The sequence below is a fragment of the Polypterus senegalus genome, chromosome 15 (genome assembly GCF_016835505.1).
Source record: "Polypterus senegalus isolate Bchr_013 chromosome 15, ASM1683550v1, whole genome shotgun sequence".
Classification (NCBI taxonomy): domain Eukaryota; kingdom Metazoa; phylum Chordata; class Cladistia; order Polypteriformes; family Polypteridae; genus Polypterus; species Polypterus senegalus.
In genome coordinates, this window is record NC_053168.1 from 66,546,444 (window position 1) to 66,563,617 (window position 17,174).

The 17,174-nt window shown below is 37.7% G+C and overlaps 2 protein-coding genes across 4 annotated transcripts in view; one reads left to right on the top strand and one right to left on the bottom strand.

The window, feature by feature from the left end:
- Positions 1-17,174, bottom strand: part of dbf4 (DBF4 zinc finger) — an 81,042-nt gene that overhangs the window by 26,982 nt on the left and 36,886 nt on the right. The gene's annotated exons all lie outside the window — the stretch shown is intronic.
- The window catches only part of slc25a40 (solute carrier family 25 member 40), a 53,525-nt gene that overhangs the window by 7,104 nt on the left and 29,247 nt on the right, over positions 1-17,174 (top strand). Inside the window, exons 4-7 of the mRNA XM_039736421.1 lie at positions 3,025-3,131; positions 12,000-12,067; positions 13,191-13,315; positions 15,848-16,021. Of these exons, the coding sequence (XP_039592355.1) occupies positions 3,025-3,131; positions 12,000-12,067; positions 13,191-13,315; positions 15,848-16,021 (474 nt within the window). The remainder of the gene's footprint in view (positions 1-3,024; positions 3,132-11,999; positions 12,068-13,190; positions 13,316-15,847; positions 16,022-17,174) is intronic.

Sequence of the window (17,174 nt, forward strand, 5' to 3'; positions counted from 1 at the left end):
TCAAGTTAAACAATTTAAAGGCAATGCAAATGTTAACAAAGTGGATGTAAACTTGTGTCCCACTGGAATTGTGATATAGTCAATAAAAAGTGAAATAATCCATCTGTGAACATTGTTGGAAAAGAAATACATTTTGCTCTCCAAAAAGCAGATGTCTTAAACAATATGCCACATTTTGTAGTTTTGTTAGTATAAAATCTGTGGAGGTAAAGTGAGTTTTAAAGAATTTACCCCAAGTGTAAACGTCTGACTTCAACTGTAGAACTGTGGGATGAGGGAGGACTGCCAGTGCAAACAACAGTTTTAGCAAGGAATGTCCACAGATTACTCAAAGGAAGTGGCTATTTGGCTTGTTAATGCTGGTGATAACATGAGTTGTTTTAAAGAGGTTTAAATGGAGGTATCTGGAATTATCTTGTAAATCACCAATTCAACAGTACTTATATAATATTTTATTGATTTTTATATTTAATATGGATTTTAAGCAGTAGTTTTCAGTTAGTGGGTAGAAAATGTAAGACAATAAATTTAGTACATGGTAATACGAGTGAGGTAGTTCATGATATATCATTCTTTATCAACTCTATGCTGAACCCCTCAACCCAGATTATAAACTCTTTGTTGTTGCACGATAGGATCCCTATCTCTGCCATACATTAAAATACAAGCAGTGTGTTGTATTTTGATATCTATGAATGCTAATACTAGTTTACCTAAGTGATAGCTGGATAAATACCTAATGGGTATAATACTATTTTAAAGCTGTTATTACTGTTAGTATTATATAGTGGAAGATAGAGACTGCTATAACCCGACACACAGACGCGAGGCACCAGTCCAAGCACACATGATTTATTTTTCTATTTACACAGTTCCAGCAATCACAAACACACTTTCTTTACTTTTCTTTTGCTTTTTGCTCTTTTCCTTCCTTCCTTCCTCCCTCCTCCTCGGCAAGCTTCGTCCACCTCCTCCCGACTCTGGCTCCCAGAGTAGTGGTTTCTGGCTCCTTTTATAAGGCACCTGGAAGTGTTCCAGGTGTTCATTGACCTAATTCTCGCAGCATTGCAGGGAGTGGCGGAAGAGCTGCTCTTCAAGGCTCAGCAGCAGCTGCAGCACCCCCTGGCAGTGCCCACGGATCCCAACAGGGCTGCACAAAACTCCAACTCCCATGAAGCCCTGTGGGAGTCCAAGGCACTGCTGCAACCCAGGTGGGCTGCCATCTAGCTACCCGGGGAGGTAAAGCTCTGGCCACACTTGCTCCACCAGTCCTTCCAGCGTGGAGATGTCCCGTGCTGCTACAAACCATGGATTCTGGCAAATCAGTCAATCGCAGCGCTTGTGCATTAGCGGCTTAGTAAGGTTCTCTTTACTCAGTGGTTTCGTTTTGCCAACATCCTTGCCTCTGTTGTCTATCGGCGGCTAAGCAAGTTTCTCTCTCCTCGGAGGTTTTGTTTTGCTGATGGCCTCACCTTGCTTGTGTATTAGCAAGTTTCTCTTTTGTTGGAGGTTTTATTTTGGTGACTGAGTCTATTTCTTTGAGCTTCATGCTGTACCCTCACACTTCTGGCCCTGACAGACAGACACACACACTTCCACATGCAGATATGTATTAATCTATACAGTATATATATATATGGCAGGGTGCATTCTGGCAGGGAGTACTGTCCAGGTCAGGTTGGGGGGCATGCACTGGTACAGTGCATTGCCACACCCACCACATGATGAAATAGCTCGGGATTGGGACAGCGGGGATGACACCTCAGCACAACACCAGTTCTGATCCGTGACAGGCCTGACCCCATTGGCTCTCAGACAATTTTGACTGTTCCGGGGATGGGGCTGTCAAGGGCTTTCCCCCATCTCCTTCATAATGCTAGCAGCCTTCCTGTGGGCGGATGCAGCAGAGCTACTCCCAAGGAGAGCAGAAAGGAGTCAATTTTATTTTGTTTCAAAGCTGTGTGAAGTTTTTTTACAGTGACTGGAGTGCCACTGGCACCAACCCCTGTGATTTCCCTGCAAGTTGGAGGACCGCTTGCAGGGCCAGATGCAGTGTAATGTCATACCCAGGACTTTAAAAAAAAATTATAATAAAAATAAATTTGATATAATGCATAAAAAAAGAAACATTGCCATGAAGTAATGTATCTGGTCTACAGAAATGTTCAGGTAGGTGGTACACTTCACATTAACATTCACATAAATGCCCATATCCAAGATTTCCCAGCAGAACATTGCCCAAAGCATTACACTTTGTCAAATGACTTGTCTTCTTCTCACAGTGCATCTTGGAGCCATCTCTTTCTTAGGTAAACAATGTACATGTATCCAGCCATTCACATATTGCAACAGAAAACAGGATTCTTTGGACCAGGTGACCTTCTTTCATTAAATCATAGTCTAGTACTGATGATTGCCTGCCCATTGTGGTGGCTTTTGATATTGGACAGGAGTTCGCATGGGCACTCTGACTGGCCTGAGGCTACACAATCCCATACCTTGCAGGGTTCAATGCTTTGTGTGTAATGTCACATTACTCTGGTAACCATCATTAAAATTATCTTTGATTTGTGTCACAGCAGCCCTGTTGTTGCTTCGTTCCAGAGATAGCGGGGATAGCCTTTGTAGACCTCTTGCATCAGTGAGTCTTGACTGTACAGCACCTTGCTGGCAGTTCAAAGGTTTTCCTTCCTGTTGGTGGATACTCGCCATGGGTGACTATGAGCACCCCTTCATTTTTGCGGTTTTGTAAATGCTCTGATCCAGTCATCTGGCCATAACAGTTTGACTCATTTTGGAGTCACATAAGTCTTTAAACCTACCCATACCTTCTGTATTCAAAATGTCAACTACAAGTACCCAAATGTCAGCTTACCATCTAATGCTGTATATACCAGTTGATGAGTCAGTTGATGAAATTTGTTTCATATGGGAGTGGCCATAATGCTTTGGCTCATCATTATAGGGGTGTGTGTGTTTGTATAAACAGATATTTTTTTTACATTTTTTTTTATGCTCCTGAAGGAAAATGTTTTGTATACTGCAATGGACTTATGGATCATTTGTGCATCTGTGACAATGGCAATAGCAAGATGTGGTATAGAGCCACGGGACAATTCAGGGGAACACTGGTAAGCTAGTTTAATTTTTTTTCCAACAAATTACTGTCTTTTTGTATTTATTTATTTTTAAGTTTTTTTTGCTGCAGAGCACATATACTAAAGTGAGCTGCTTAGGTTTACTTTTAAAACACTGCAATAACTGGGCTAAAATTTGGACCTTTCCAAGTGTCTTGTCATTTAGTTTAAAGTACTGGTTTGATTAAACTCTGGTTTTCAGTAATCTAGAGAGGAGCTTCTTGTCATTATTTTAACATTTTTACATTTCCATTACATTTAGTGATTGCAGAGAAATTTAAATAATTTTCACTTTCTTTGTGTTTTTAGTTATTGGACATCATGGGCCATCTCAGCAGGTGCTAGCAAGTGGCAGTTGTTGCTGGCTTTGTGTGTGCATACACCTGCATGTGACATTACTAATGTTATTTCATTGAAAAGTAAAATCTACAATAATTATGGAACTTACACTAACCTTGAAAAAAACTGACTTCTTGGACAACCTTTGATATAATATATACAGTACATAAAATTCTTAGAATAATTAATTTTGTACTGTTTCATGACCCTCAAATGTATTCTTTCTGTTTAATGTTTATGCTTGATGTTTAGAGCTCTAAGGCAGCAGCACTATCCGCTGCCCAACTGTTTGTAGCTGAAATTAGTGCTGGAAGAACTGCATCTATCCATCCATTATCCAACCCACTATATCCTAACTACAGGGTCACAGGGGTCTGCTGGAGCCAATCCCAGCCAACACAGGGTGCAAGGCAGGAAGACAAACCCTGGGCAGGGTGCCAGCCCACCGCAGGGCGCGCACACACTACGGACAATTTAGAATCGCCAACACACCTAACCTGCATGTCTTTGGACTGTGGGAGGAAATTGGGGTACCCGGAGGAAACCCATGCAGATACAGGGAGAACATGCAAACTCCACGCAGGGACCGTGCTGCCCTGGAAGAACTGCATTTAAGACCAAATTATATGGCTTAAATTACAAAAAATACTTTCATAAACTCGTCATATTTATACATTTACAATTAGTTTTGATATTTTGTGCTTTCCATTACAAGCTCAGAGATGCATTATGTACATCTTCCCTGGGTTAATGGCCATTTTCTGGGTTTATCCAGGTTAGTCTTTCCAAAAACAAATCTGTTTCCTCAACTGTTTGCAGTGCTAGGCTTACTTTAGGGAGAGACTTGTACAGTTCATATTATCCAACATCATCTTCTACTATATACCTCTCCACCATCATCTTGATGTGCTACTTCATCTCATAATCCTTTGATTTCCACATGCCTAAACCACCTTAGTGTGTTTCTCCTCACAAATACGACAGTTCAAAGAAAGCACAAAAATAACATTCATTGAAATTAAAAAAAAAAAATCTGCTTTGAACATACAACACAATGCAGTATATAAATATACTACTCAAAAGAATTAAAGGAACACTTTTTAATCAGAGTATAGCATAAAGTCAATGAAACTTATGGGATATTAATCTGGTCAGTTAAGTAGCAGAGGGGGTTGTTAATCAGTTTCAGCTGCTGTGGTGTTAATGAAATTAACAACAGATGCACTAGAGGGGCAACAATGAGATGACCCCCAAAACAGGAATGGTTTAACAGGTGGAGGCCACTGACATTTTTCCCTCCTCATCTTTTCTGACTGTTTCTTCACTAGTTTTGCATTTGGCTACAGTCAGTGTCACTACTGGTAGCATGAGGCGATACCTGGACCCTACAGAGGTTGCACAGGTAGTCCAACTTCTCCAGGATGGCACATCAATACGTGTCATTGCCAGAAGGTTTGCTGTGTCTCCCTGCACAGTCTCAAGGGGATGGAGGAGAATCTAGGAGACAAGCAGTTACTCTAGGAGAGCTGGAGAGGGCCATAGAAGGTCCATAACCCATCAGCAGGACCAGTATTTGCTCCTTTGGGCAAGGAGGAACAGGATGAGCACTGCCAGAGCCCTACAAAATGACCTCCAGCAGGCCACTGGTGTGAATGTCTCTGACCAAACAACCAGAAAGACTTCATGAGGGTGACCCAAGGGCCCCATGTCCTCTAATGGGCCCTGAGCTCACTGCCCAGCAGCATGCAGCTCAATTGGCATTCGCCATAGAATACCAGAATTGGCAGATGCACCACTGGTGCCCTGTGCTTTTACAGATGAGAGCAGGTTCACCCTGAGCACGTGACAGAAGTGAAAGGGTCTGGAGAAGCCATGGAGAACATTATGCTGCCTGTAACATCATTCAGCATGAGCAGTTTGGTGGTGGGTTAATGATTGTCTGGGGAGGCATATCCATGGAGGGTCACACAGACCGCTACAGGCTTGACAAAGGCACCTTGGCTGCCATTAGGTATCAGGATGAAATCCTTGGACCCATTGTCAGACCCTATGCTGGTACAGTGGCTCCTGGTGCACGACAATTCCTGGCCTCATGTGGTGAGAGTATGCAGGCAGTTCCTGGAGGATGAAGGAATTGATACCATTGATTGGCCACCACACTTTCCTGACCTAAATCCAATAGAACACCTCTGGGACATTATGTTTTGGCCCATCCAATGCCACCAGGTTGCACCTCAGACTGTCCAGGAGCTCAGTGATGCCCTGGTCCAGATCTGGGAGGAGATCCCCCACAACACCATCTGTCATCTCATTAGAAGCATGCACCGATGTTGTCAGGCATGTATACAAGAACACAGGGGCCATACAAAGTGCTGTGTACAATTTTGAGTTGCTGCAATAAAATTTTGGCAAAATGGACTAGCCTGCCACATAATTGTTTCACTCTGATTTTTGGGGCGTCTTTGAATTCAGGGCTCTGTAGGTTGATCATTTTCATTTCCATCAAACGGTGTGGCATCCTTTCGTTCCTAACACATTACCCAGTCTATATCAGTATACTGTAGATATCCAGGAGGATTTCTTTTTCCCATTGAGATCTGATGTGTTTTCAAAGTGTTCCTTTAATTTTTTTGAGCAGTTTATGTACTGTATATCTTTCTGGAATTTTTTTAAATGTGGAAATTTGGGTATAAAGTTCTAAATATTTTAAATATTAGTAAAATGTTACTATGTCGTATGTTAAGCTGATACAGGGATTTTGACACCAAAATGATATATTTATTTTTGTCACAAATTAATAGCCAGAAAGGAAAAAAGCAATTACTTTAAAAGATATTTTTATTTTTGAAGTTGAACCAGCGTTCAGTTACCACCCAACACACTCTTCACCCCCTGTTTCCTTTTGAACCATACTTTCTTTAGTAAAGCTGTAGTGAGCAATTGTCCAAAAAATATGTGTGTGGCTTGCAATTGCTGAAAATAGGGTACAGTCCAAATATAAAACTGAAACCTTAAACCTAGTAAGTAAAATTTCTGCTTTCGTGTAATATTTGGTCTGGGGTTTGAATGTGTACTTAACAATAAAACAAGGTTAGAAGTAATTAACATTATACCTGATTTTTGCAGTACTTTTTCTGAGGTGAAGATGTTTACATCGTTCTCAGTTGCAGTGACTAGAAACAGTAGGATAGTCAAGTAAACGAAAGTGCATGAGAGGTTGCTAGAGAGCCAAAGTCCTTTGGCTTTAGAAGCATACAAAACTGAAAACCTTTAGCTGTTAAGCACAAAACAACATTTTAGCTAAAATGGCAAGTGAAGTGCATACAGAAAATGTGAAAAAAGTAAAAAGAATTGTGTGCTTTTGCTTTCCATCAACACCTCCCCGCATTATTATCTATATATCTAATTCAAGGCAAGACAACCATGGAAAGCACGCCGGAAGGGGCTTGGATTCACTAAGCCGCCGACAAGTGAGACACCTATGGCACACGGAGGAAGGAGCCACGGCCACCAACTCCAAGACCATTGGATACAACGACAACTCACAGAGCCACGGCCACCAACTCGGATGCGACGACACAGAAAAACCGGTGTCATTTATATTCGTCTGTTGACTGTTCATAGAGGCATGTTTCTCGCGGAGGTGAATCACCATATGCAGCATGTAAAACAGTTTGCGAGGGGTGTCCCATGGGATCCTTAAAACATTCCTTTACAACTGAGGTTAAAACACAATGAAGTAAGCAGTCTTTAAAAAATGAGTTTTCGGTTACGACGCACGACCGCGTGCACCATAGCAAACTGTTTTACATGCTACATACAGCAATTCGCATCCGCGACAAACATGCATCTTCTTAAATGCTCCTGCACTTTGTACATACCCCCCTCCCACCGTGGTCGGGTGTCTTGGTGGATTATATATAGAAAGGCAGCCAAAACCGCACAGAGCAACGAAGTCTATGTGAGTCACGGGTGCATCTGGACTGTGCAAAGACAACAACGACTCGAGTGACGAGTTGGAGGTGGGCAGATGAGCAGGCAGTGTATACTGAACGAGAAATCAGCAGACTAGCATGATGGAGGGAGCGGAGTGGACGTCCTTCTCCTCTCCTCCCGTTCCACCCTCTCCGCCTGAGCGCCGCACAGACGATTGTGTGTTGGTCCGTTCCGTGCATTGGTTAAAACCCAATGAAGGAGGCAGTTTTTAAAAACCAATAAGCCCTGTGCCTCTGTTTCATTACCATTTCACCTGCTTCACCAATGCAGGCCCTGCAACAGTCGAGACGCTCTCTCGGCAGCTGACCTTCTCTGTGCCTGACCGGTTCACACAGAGGCACCACATGACCAGGCGGTGTGTATGCTTCGAGAACGAGTGTGGACACGACAGAACTATCTAAGAAGAGGCATGTTTGTCACGGATGTAAATCGCTGTATGCAGCGTGTAAAACAATTTGTCACGAATGTGAATTGCTGTATGCAGCGTGTAAAATGCTATATTGTATGTTGCTCTCTCCAGAGTTGCATGTTTTCATTCACCTACAGTCGTATACACAGTGAAGTGAGCAGTCTTTAAAAACCGAGTTTTCGGTTACAACGCACGACCGCGTGCACCATAGCAAACTGTTTTACACGCTACATGCAGCAATTCACATCTGCAACAAACATGTGTCTTCTTAGATGCTCCTGCACTTTGTTCACACCCCCTCCCACCTCGCTGCTACCGTGGTCGGGTGTCTTGGTGGATTATATATAGAAAGGCAGCCAAAACTGCACAGAGCAATGAAAAATCTATGTGAGTCACAGGTGCATCTGGACTGTACAAAGACGACAACGACTCGAGTGACGAGTTGGAGGTGGGCACATGAGCAGGCAGTGCATACTGGACGAGAAATCAGCAGACTAGCATGACGGAGGGAGCGAGTGGACGTCCTTCTTCTCTCCTCCCGTTCCACCCTGAGCGCCGCACGGACGATTGTGTGTTGGTTCGTTCCGTGCATTGTTACAGTGTTGCTTTTCTTGCTGATTTATTACATTACCGATTTTTCAAATGTTAATTTTCTCCCTGTGCTTAAAAATTATTAAAAAACCGGGCTGATTATGCGGCGTATGGTACGCCGCGGGTTGGCTATTTCACAATATTTGAAGCTGTGGGTTGTAGTTGTAAACTCGTCCAGAGATCTCTGTGAAGTGGCTGTATCTGTAAGATTTGTTATACAGTTTTACAATAATGATCATTTGCTGTCTAAGAAGAAACAAAAGCAAAATAGACTTCTACTCTCCTTCTTTGAAGCCTGCTGCTTTGACCTTAATTAATGCCTATGATTTGGAGCATCAGCTAGCGCCAGATACGACACATTTGGCCAATGTGCAAATATTCTCTGGCCTCAAGCCATCCTCCTCTAACATTGTTTTTTCCACTTACAGTATATTATTTTATGTGGAGTCATTAAAAGTCTGCCACATATAAAATCAGGCATGTGCAGAGTGTTTGAAATGGACAGGTGCTCAATTCAGGTTAACGACTTACAAGGTGTGGGAGAGAATTCAGAATGAATTTAGGTGAATCATTTGAAGTTTGTCACATTGATTTTGCAGGACTTGAATTCCAGTTTGGTAATGCAGGCATCATGCCTGTTATTTTAAAAATCCACTTAGTTTAAGTTAAAAATTAAAATAATTTGACTCTTTTAGGGCAAAAAGACTTTAGTTATTGTTGTATTTACACCATTCTGATTTATTTCAGAATGATATTAAAAAAAAAAGGTATATTAAAAAAATATAAATATTTGCTTTCAGAGCATGAAGATGTGAATTGCAAATAGTAGTAAAATCAATCTGTTTTTAATGCAGCATTATACATATTTCCAGTAAAGTCCTGTAGGCTTTATTTATCTAAATATAATGAATATAGCTACATTTGTTCACCTTTCCATTCAGTTTCCAACTTATCTATACCTGTGGTTATCCTACAAAGTTGATGAAATGAGCTACTTACAATGCTTTGAAGCATGAGGAAGACTTGTTTGAATACACAATCTCAAATTCAATAACAGAACTGCATAATTGCTGAGATATGTAGTTAACAGGGCTGTTTAAAACTGCATACTTCAGTTGAAAAATACTGTATTTGTGCTTTTTGTTGTGCTATTATAGGCAAAAAAATGTTCATTATTGTCAACTAAAATGTGAGAAGCAGTGAAAGCACATGTGACACACATTTGATTAGTGCAGGAAAAAATGGGATGCTTCAATTACGCATAATTACTGCAGGCATGGTCAGTCCAGTTCAGTGGCTAGTCCTGGTTTAGGACACAGGCTAAGCAATAACAAAGTCTTAACACTTATGAGCAGCACCTTGAAAACAACATAGCAAATGCAGCTTTACAGAAATTCTGTAATAATGGATTACTCTTCAGTTGACTAGTTTGATTCTCAAATGGAGCTATAAAGTCGTGGCAAATATTTTTTTTTAAAAAAAGAGCGATTTGTAAAATAAAACCATCAGGAGTTTGAATTAATATAACTTGCTTATTAAGTATTACCCATTAGTAAGTGTTATTGTACAGATAATATTTCCTCCACATACTGAGGCAAGCATTAATCTCACAACAGCAAATGTCACAAACCTGATAAAATGATTGTCCTATAAACTTGACTTGAAAAAAATGTCTGTATAAATCAAAATGTCCTGAATAATCATTGTAATCACCAGTTTATCTGCTAGTTATTATACTGTTGTAAATTTTATTTTTTAGCATTGATTTTAAGCAGTTTTTAATTTTTGGTTACTAAACAGAAAATGCAACCTTTAGGGGTCTCTGTTAAAAGCATGGCTCAGAGGGACATTTGGCGCAACAGGTACAGGTGATGTGACACCCTCAACCTTCCCCCAAACCCACATAAGCCTGGTGTTCCATTCCGAGTTCTGCTCCTTCAAAATGTCAGACAGCTCACATGTGCCATATATTTGTTGTTTGTCAATTTATTAGTGGCTATAAGCCTGATTCACACAATTACCCAAATTTCTCTGCCAAAACATGAACATGATAGTCAGCAGTTGCAGACAAAGGTATCAGTTGATAGATTCGAAAGCAATGTTAAAATGGCTATTAAACAGTCTGTGTAGTCTTTATTGTACCTAGCTAGTCTCCATGTAGCTTGGAGGAAGGCACATTCTTATAGAATTAATGAACGGATGAGCATTTTTTTTGCTATGATTTGTAGATTGCTTTCTAGACTGTTTTTTTCTCCCTTTTAATCTGATGGATAAGATTCATTGAAAGTGCCATGCTTCTGAAAATAGTAATGCCTCACATTGTTCTCTTTTATAATAGCGAGTGTTTCATTGTACATCATACAGGTCTGCTGAGCATTTCTAAATGATGGCATTACAAATGCATACTTTGTTGGTCCATTCATTCTTGAAATGATTTTCTGTGTTAGCTTCCACTTTTTTTGCAAGTTTTCCTAGCTGTTTTGATAGCTATGTGATTGCAATGTGAATTTTAACTATGTAACATTTTAGTTGAGTAGTAAGTTATGTGATTGGGTACAGTCATTCTGGATTTTTATGTGAAACAAATATGAATATAAATGATTCAACTGACTCATTTGGCATGATATGACCAGAGTAAACTCAGTGCAACATATATGAAATGATTCCTTATCTTGCGCACATGTTTTAAAATGTGTGTAATGTTCATGAATGGGTAACGAGGAAGTGTGTCTGTTAAAATGTTTGAGATGTGTGTATGGGGAGGAACAGGCCTTTGCACTACTGGATACAAAATTCTTTGACCTCTACCCTATAGTTCAAGTAGTAGTTAAAAATATCAGATTACTTATTTGTTTAAAATATTTTTTGTTCTGCCAATGTGGAACATTTTAAAAGAGAAAATCTAACTAAAGAACTGTATGATAATATACGTATAAATATAAGCTTAGTCCTTGTGAAGTATATATTTGTATTTTGTTTATTCAGTTATTTTAGTCCGTTTTAATTGGTAGAAACAAGTATATGGCTCTTTTTAATGCTTTGTGGTAAACATTGATAATATCAATAGAAGTAAAATTAAGAAGGAAGATGTGCACATGTGCATATGTAGGTTTTTGTATGTATGTAGAAATGAAGAGAATAATGGACTAAAGAATATTGTATGCACCCTAGACATCAAAGTTATTTATCAGTAATAAAATACGATTTGTGGGCATAGAGTCCAGCACTGCAACTTCATAGCTTCATTAAACTGAATCCCTGGACAAGCATCATCCATGAGATGTTTGCACAGTCTCCATCTGCCTGTGTGGGTTTAAATTTCTAGGTATTTTAGTTTTCCTCTCGCATCCTAAAGAAGTTCTAAGTTAGCTGAATTTACTGTATGACTGTCCAGAGCTGGTTCTTGTGTTCTGCCTTGTGCTGAGGGTTAGACTCCTAGCCTCATGACTTTGGTTTAGAGGAGTTCAAAAGTGGATAGGTGTAATGGATTTACAAAGTGATTTTGCATATTGTTTGTTTTCATTTAGGATGCCTTTGTAAAAATTGTTCGTAATGAAGGACTGAAATCTTTGTGGAGTGGTCTTCCACCAACTCTGTAAGTTTTAAAATAAATGCTTTATTTCAGTTAAAAAGGGCATGCAGTCAATGTATACTGCACATTAAAATAGCTAATACAGAGTTCACAAAAATGAGATGGAAGTAAAAATTCCACTTAAACTGCTTCAGTAATAACAAGTCTATGATTGGAGTCTGTGTATCTTCTTATTTCCTAGATTTAAATCTCTTTGTCAATCAGATATAGGTTTTGGTTATAAAGAAACCATTCACCATTTACATCATGATAACAAGTTTAGACTAAAAACCTTCATACTTGATAAGATTATTTAAGGGACAGAGTGTAAACTTTAACTCAACCCTCAAGTAATAACCATGATTGTTCTAACTGTTGCTAGTTTAGTTCAAGTACTATGCATTTTACTGTTGTTGTTGTTATTATTATGTAATGAAAAAGTACTTTTCTATTTTTTGATATATTAAACATTAAGAACTCCTCCTCAGTTGGTGCTTCAGATCCCAGTTCTTATTCTCTGAGTGACTCTGAACCTCTCAGTGCTTTATTTGTAGAAGCATCTGAACAATTCTGTAGTCCACTTATAATCTGTACATTCCCTCAGAAAAAGACATCAGCTAAATAGGTAAAATTATTTAATATAACAGTTTTCAGTTTAATAAATATCCTCTTTAATATTTTACTGTAATTCTATATGTAAAGAATGAACGCTATATATTATACAGGTATCTAGTGAAATGATGGAAATTCCTTTATGGAAAGGTTTATTTGGGTATTGAGGCACTATTATCCTCTGACTTCCATGTCAGCTTCACTTTATCCACAATTCCTCATTAAACAACAAAACGTTAAATAGTTTTTATCTTTGAAGCTTTTGTCAAATATTCCCTGGCAATCCTCGTTCACTAGGATTCACTGACACCTATTTTTGGAGCCAGGATAAACAACATAATGAGCAATTAGCCTTTTTTATTAAATTAACTTAGGCGATATGTTAGTTAATCACCAATGTAGCAACTATTTTGATATATAATTTTTTTCTCTGTTTATTTAGATGCTCTCCTTATTTCTCCCACTTAATTTGAATATCTTCACTATTTAAGAAGAATTTTGAAAACGTGATTAAAAACATACTTTGTTTTTGCAGTGTAATGGCCGTTCCTGCCACTGTTGTGTACTTTACTTGCTATGATGAGCTTTGTGGGTTTTTGAAACACAAAATGGAGAACCATCCTGACAAAGTACCTCTTTTAGCTGGGGCAGTAGCAAGAGGTAAGTAAAATAATTATATTTCCCTGAGCTTTGAATGTACATTACAGTAAAAAAAAAAAATATAAAACGAATGACGCTTTTTTATATATAGAATTGTATATCATTTTGTTGTCTGATTTTTTTTTTTTTGATTTATTATAAACTAGAATTTACATGATGCAACTAAACAAAGGTGATGTTTTCCTTACAAACGCTGAGTGTAGTAATCAAACCAAAAGCTTAGTATGTTTATACACTATAGAGTAACTTTAAATTGATCCTGGGAAAGAAAGAAAAAAACTAAAAATATAAAACATAATTAAAATGAAAAATAAGGTCATAGAAATGTTTGGCTCTTCACAGCCTGCTTAGTCAGCTATCAACTGATGTGACCTGTTTTTTAGCTGATTTTATGATGACGTCTTCTGCAAATTTTATGAAAAAAAAAAAAACCTCTTTGGAAACTCCTTTCAGTACAAATAACTGATTCATCTGTATCTCAGGTGCAGGTAGACAGAGTAATCCATCCATCTTTTTAATATATAAAAGATTTGTGTGTAGGTATACCCCACCCATCTTGAACAGAGGGAACCAGTAGAGGACATAAAGTCTTAGGAGATACAAATATGGAATAAAGATAAATACTGTATATCCTTTTAGTTTGAACACACATGAAAGATGAACTGAGAATATCATTTTTACACCCCCGAATGTACTACATCCACTTCTGCTGCTTATCCCTAACTAAAAGGTTTGATAATAGACAGTGCTTCACAAGTTATTTCTCCCTCCTTTAAAAATCAAAAGTGTATAATTTGATATTACGATAATGTCAATCCAAATAAAAGTTGCATTTAAGATATAACCATTCCTGTTCACTAAAGCAAAGCTGTCAAAATCAACAGTGGTTGATGCATGTTGTAAAAAGTCTTTCTTCTCTGTTTATAGTCAGTGGAGGTGTCTCAGCTTTGGGAATGTCTGTATTTATCAGCCAAGATAGTGTAAGAAAACAAATCATTTAAGTAGAAATCAATGTTCCTAACTAGAACTGTTTTATTTCATAACAAGCTTATGTTCAATAGATACACTATTAACATTACATTTTTAATAGTGAATTTTGTACATATATATCAAGTGCACCTACTGAAAAATTAGAATTTAGGTTTGAACTATGATCTCTTTGTGTTGGGTATAATTTTGGTTGTAGTTGATTTTAAATAAATATAAAAATGTACACTGCGGTGGGTTGGCACCCTGCCCAGGATTGGTTCCTGCCTTGTGCCCTGTGTTGGCTGGGATTGGCTCCAGCAGACCCCCGTGACCCTGTGTTTGGATTCAGCGGGTTGGAAAATGGATGGATGGATGGATAAAAATGTACAGTAATTTTTGACATTCTCCTACGCAGGGAATATGGGTATAAACTGGAAAAAACAAACCCAAATTTAACTTGCAGCAGGACATTCAAACAGAGTGTTGCCCTTCGCAAAAATCAAAATGGTTGTTTTAATGCAAAACTGTAAATAAAAAGGCTAACCAAAACCTAGTATCTTTTAAACTTTCCTCGTCAAATTAAAAATATTTGTGCTTTGTTTGCTTAATTGTTAATTCTGTCTTTCACCTTTCCAGTTTAAAGTAAAGTTTAGACAAAGAAATGTCCTGCTGGTTTTAATGTAAAATAGGTATTGTAACATCACATGCTAAGATGGGTGTACATGATCTCAACACCTTTGCAGTTTTAAAAAGGCTTCACAGAGCTGTGGCCTTGATAGTGTTAGCAAGTAATTAATAAGAAAAACGTTTTACATTCTGTTGGCGTAATGCAAAATAGTTCATCCTGCTTGAATGAAAACTGACTTTCTACAAAAGTCAAGGCAGTTTCCAAAATTCATCTTTTTTTTTCTTTTTTCTCAGAGGTTTTTTCACATATTTGTATAATGTACAGTCTAAGAAGCTTATAGCCTGTTTAAAGTAATTAAGGTAATTTATGTCTTAAAAAAATTAGATTTGCTTTACTTTTTCAGTGTTCATGCTGGTCAATTCTGCAGTTTATAGCATTTCCACAGTAAAAAGTAATTGGATTGTAAACATTAAATTTAAAATTTACTTTACATGACTCCTCATTAAATTCTTAATATGAATTAGACATTTTTTACCTGTTAAAGGAAAGCAATTTGGCAGCTATTTTGTGGTATAAAAACAACATACTGTATGTTTTTTAGTTAACTGTAGGTTTTTAATTTTTTAATTCTGATATTGGATATTTTAAGAGTTTTTTAGAGTTACTGTTTTCTTTTTCAATACAACTGCATTTGAATGTTCATTCAGTCATAACTTTACATAAAAATCATTAGCTTTGGATTTCCTTACTCTTGCCACAGCAGACCAGATATCGGTTACATATATTATGAAAGATTTTAAAGTCTAATATCAAGAGACCAAAAAAGAAACATTTTTAAAGTTTTTTTTGCCAATACATTTAAATTTGATGTTGTAGCTAAATGACAAACTTGGTTTTGTATATATAATTTTATATATGTATATTTTTTCTTCTAGTGGGATCTGCTTCAGTGATCAGTCCTTTGGAATTAGTTAGGACAAAAATGCAGTCGCAGAAACTTTCTTATAAAGAGCTACAAATTTGTATTCAGTCGGCAGTGGCTTCAGATGGCTTGTTGTCCCTTTGGAGAGGCTTGAGTGCCACATTACTGAGGGATGTGCCCTTCTCAGGTATGCTAGCATAGGCTTTTGATACTTGTTTCTAAATTACAATTTTGCCCTTCCTTATGATAAAGAAAAATATGTTTTTGCTTTACAAGCCCAATGAATAGTTATGTTATAGCCTTGTGAATTTAAGGAAGTGTGAATTGCTTATAATTTCAAAATTTGTACACGTCCATCAAACCTCTCATGAAAGCTGATTAATATTAAGATGTGTATAAACTCCTGAATAATTGTTTCAGTATTCAATACAGTAGGCATATTTTTATTGTATGAATCGAACATTATTTATTTTACATTGTAAAGGCCAGTATACAAATTAGCCCAGACTGAATAATTCTGCAGCCCAAGATAAAAAGTCTGTCACATTGCTACAGGAAACAAAATATTGTAAGCACATAAATCCATCAGAACTCTTTCTGTACTTTTGTGAACAAGTTCCTGCTGTTCTGCAAATCTTCAAAAGAGGCTTGTATCAATTCAATTTTAAATCTTTCTAGTGATATTTCAGCACTAAAGGAACATTTTACCCAAAAATATTTTATATGCTAATTACCCCATGTAGTTTCTGTTGATGGCTGACAAAATTTTTTAATCTTATGTTATCGTGAAGAACAGAAATAAAGTTTAAATGGTGATCAATGCTGGACAACAGCAAACATTATCAAAACACCCATGAAGAAAATCTGCTACTTGTGTTGCATAATCCATACATAAGGTCATTCAGTCATATGCTCACAGCTTTTTCATAAATTTATTGTTAAATAAGTAATTTCTTAATTGGTCCACAAACAGGGAGCCCCCTTTTTTTTTAAGACTGGGTGACTTCGCGTGTGAATTTTGCGACACGACTAATGAAAGATTTCTTTTAAGGATGGTCATCATTGGGACCCATTCTATCAAAAACTTTATGTCCACTCTCCATGAAAATATGAGAGAAAAAAAACTAAAAACTTCATGGGGGTAAGTAACATTAAAAAAAAAAATACCGTATTTGGGCAGAATATTCCTTTATGGCCAATTGGGCACTGTCCCCTCAGCATATAGTGCTGTTGTGCAAAAGGTAAATAAGTAGTAAACTCACCTCAGTAATTTAACTTACTGTTAAAATGTTAGTTGAAAGCTCAACTTTCTTGTCATGATTGTAGTTTTCCAATATTCA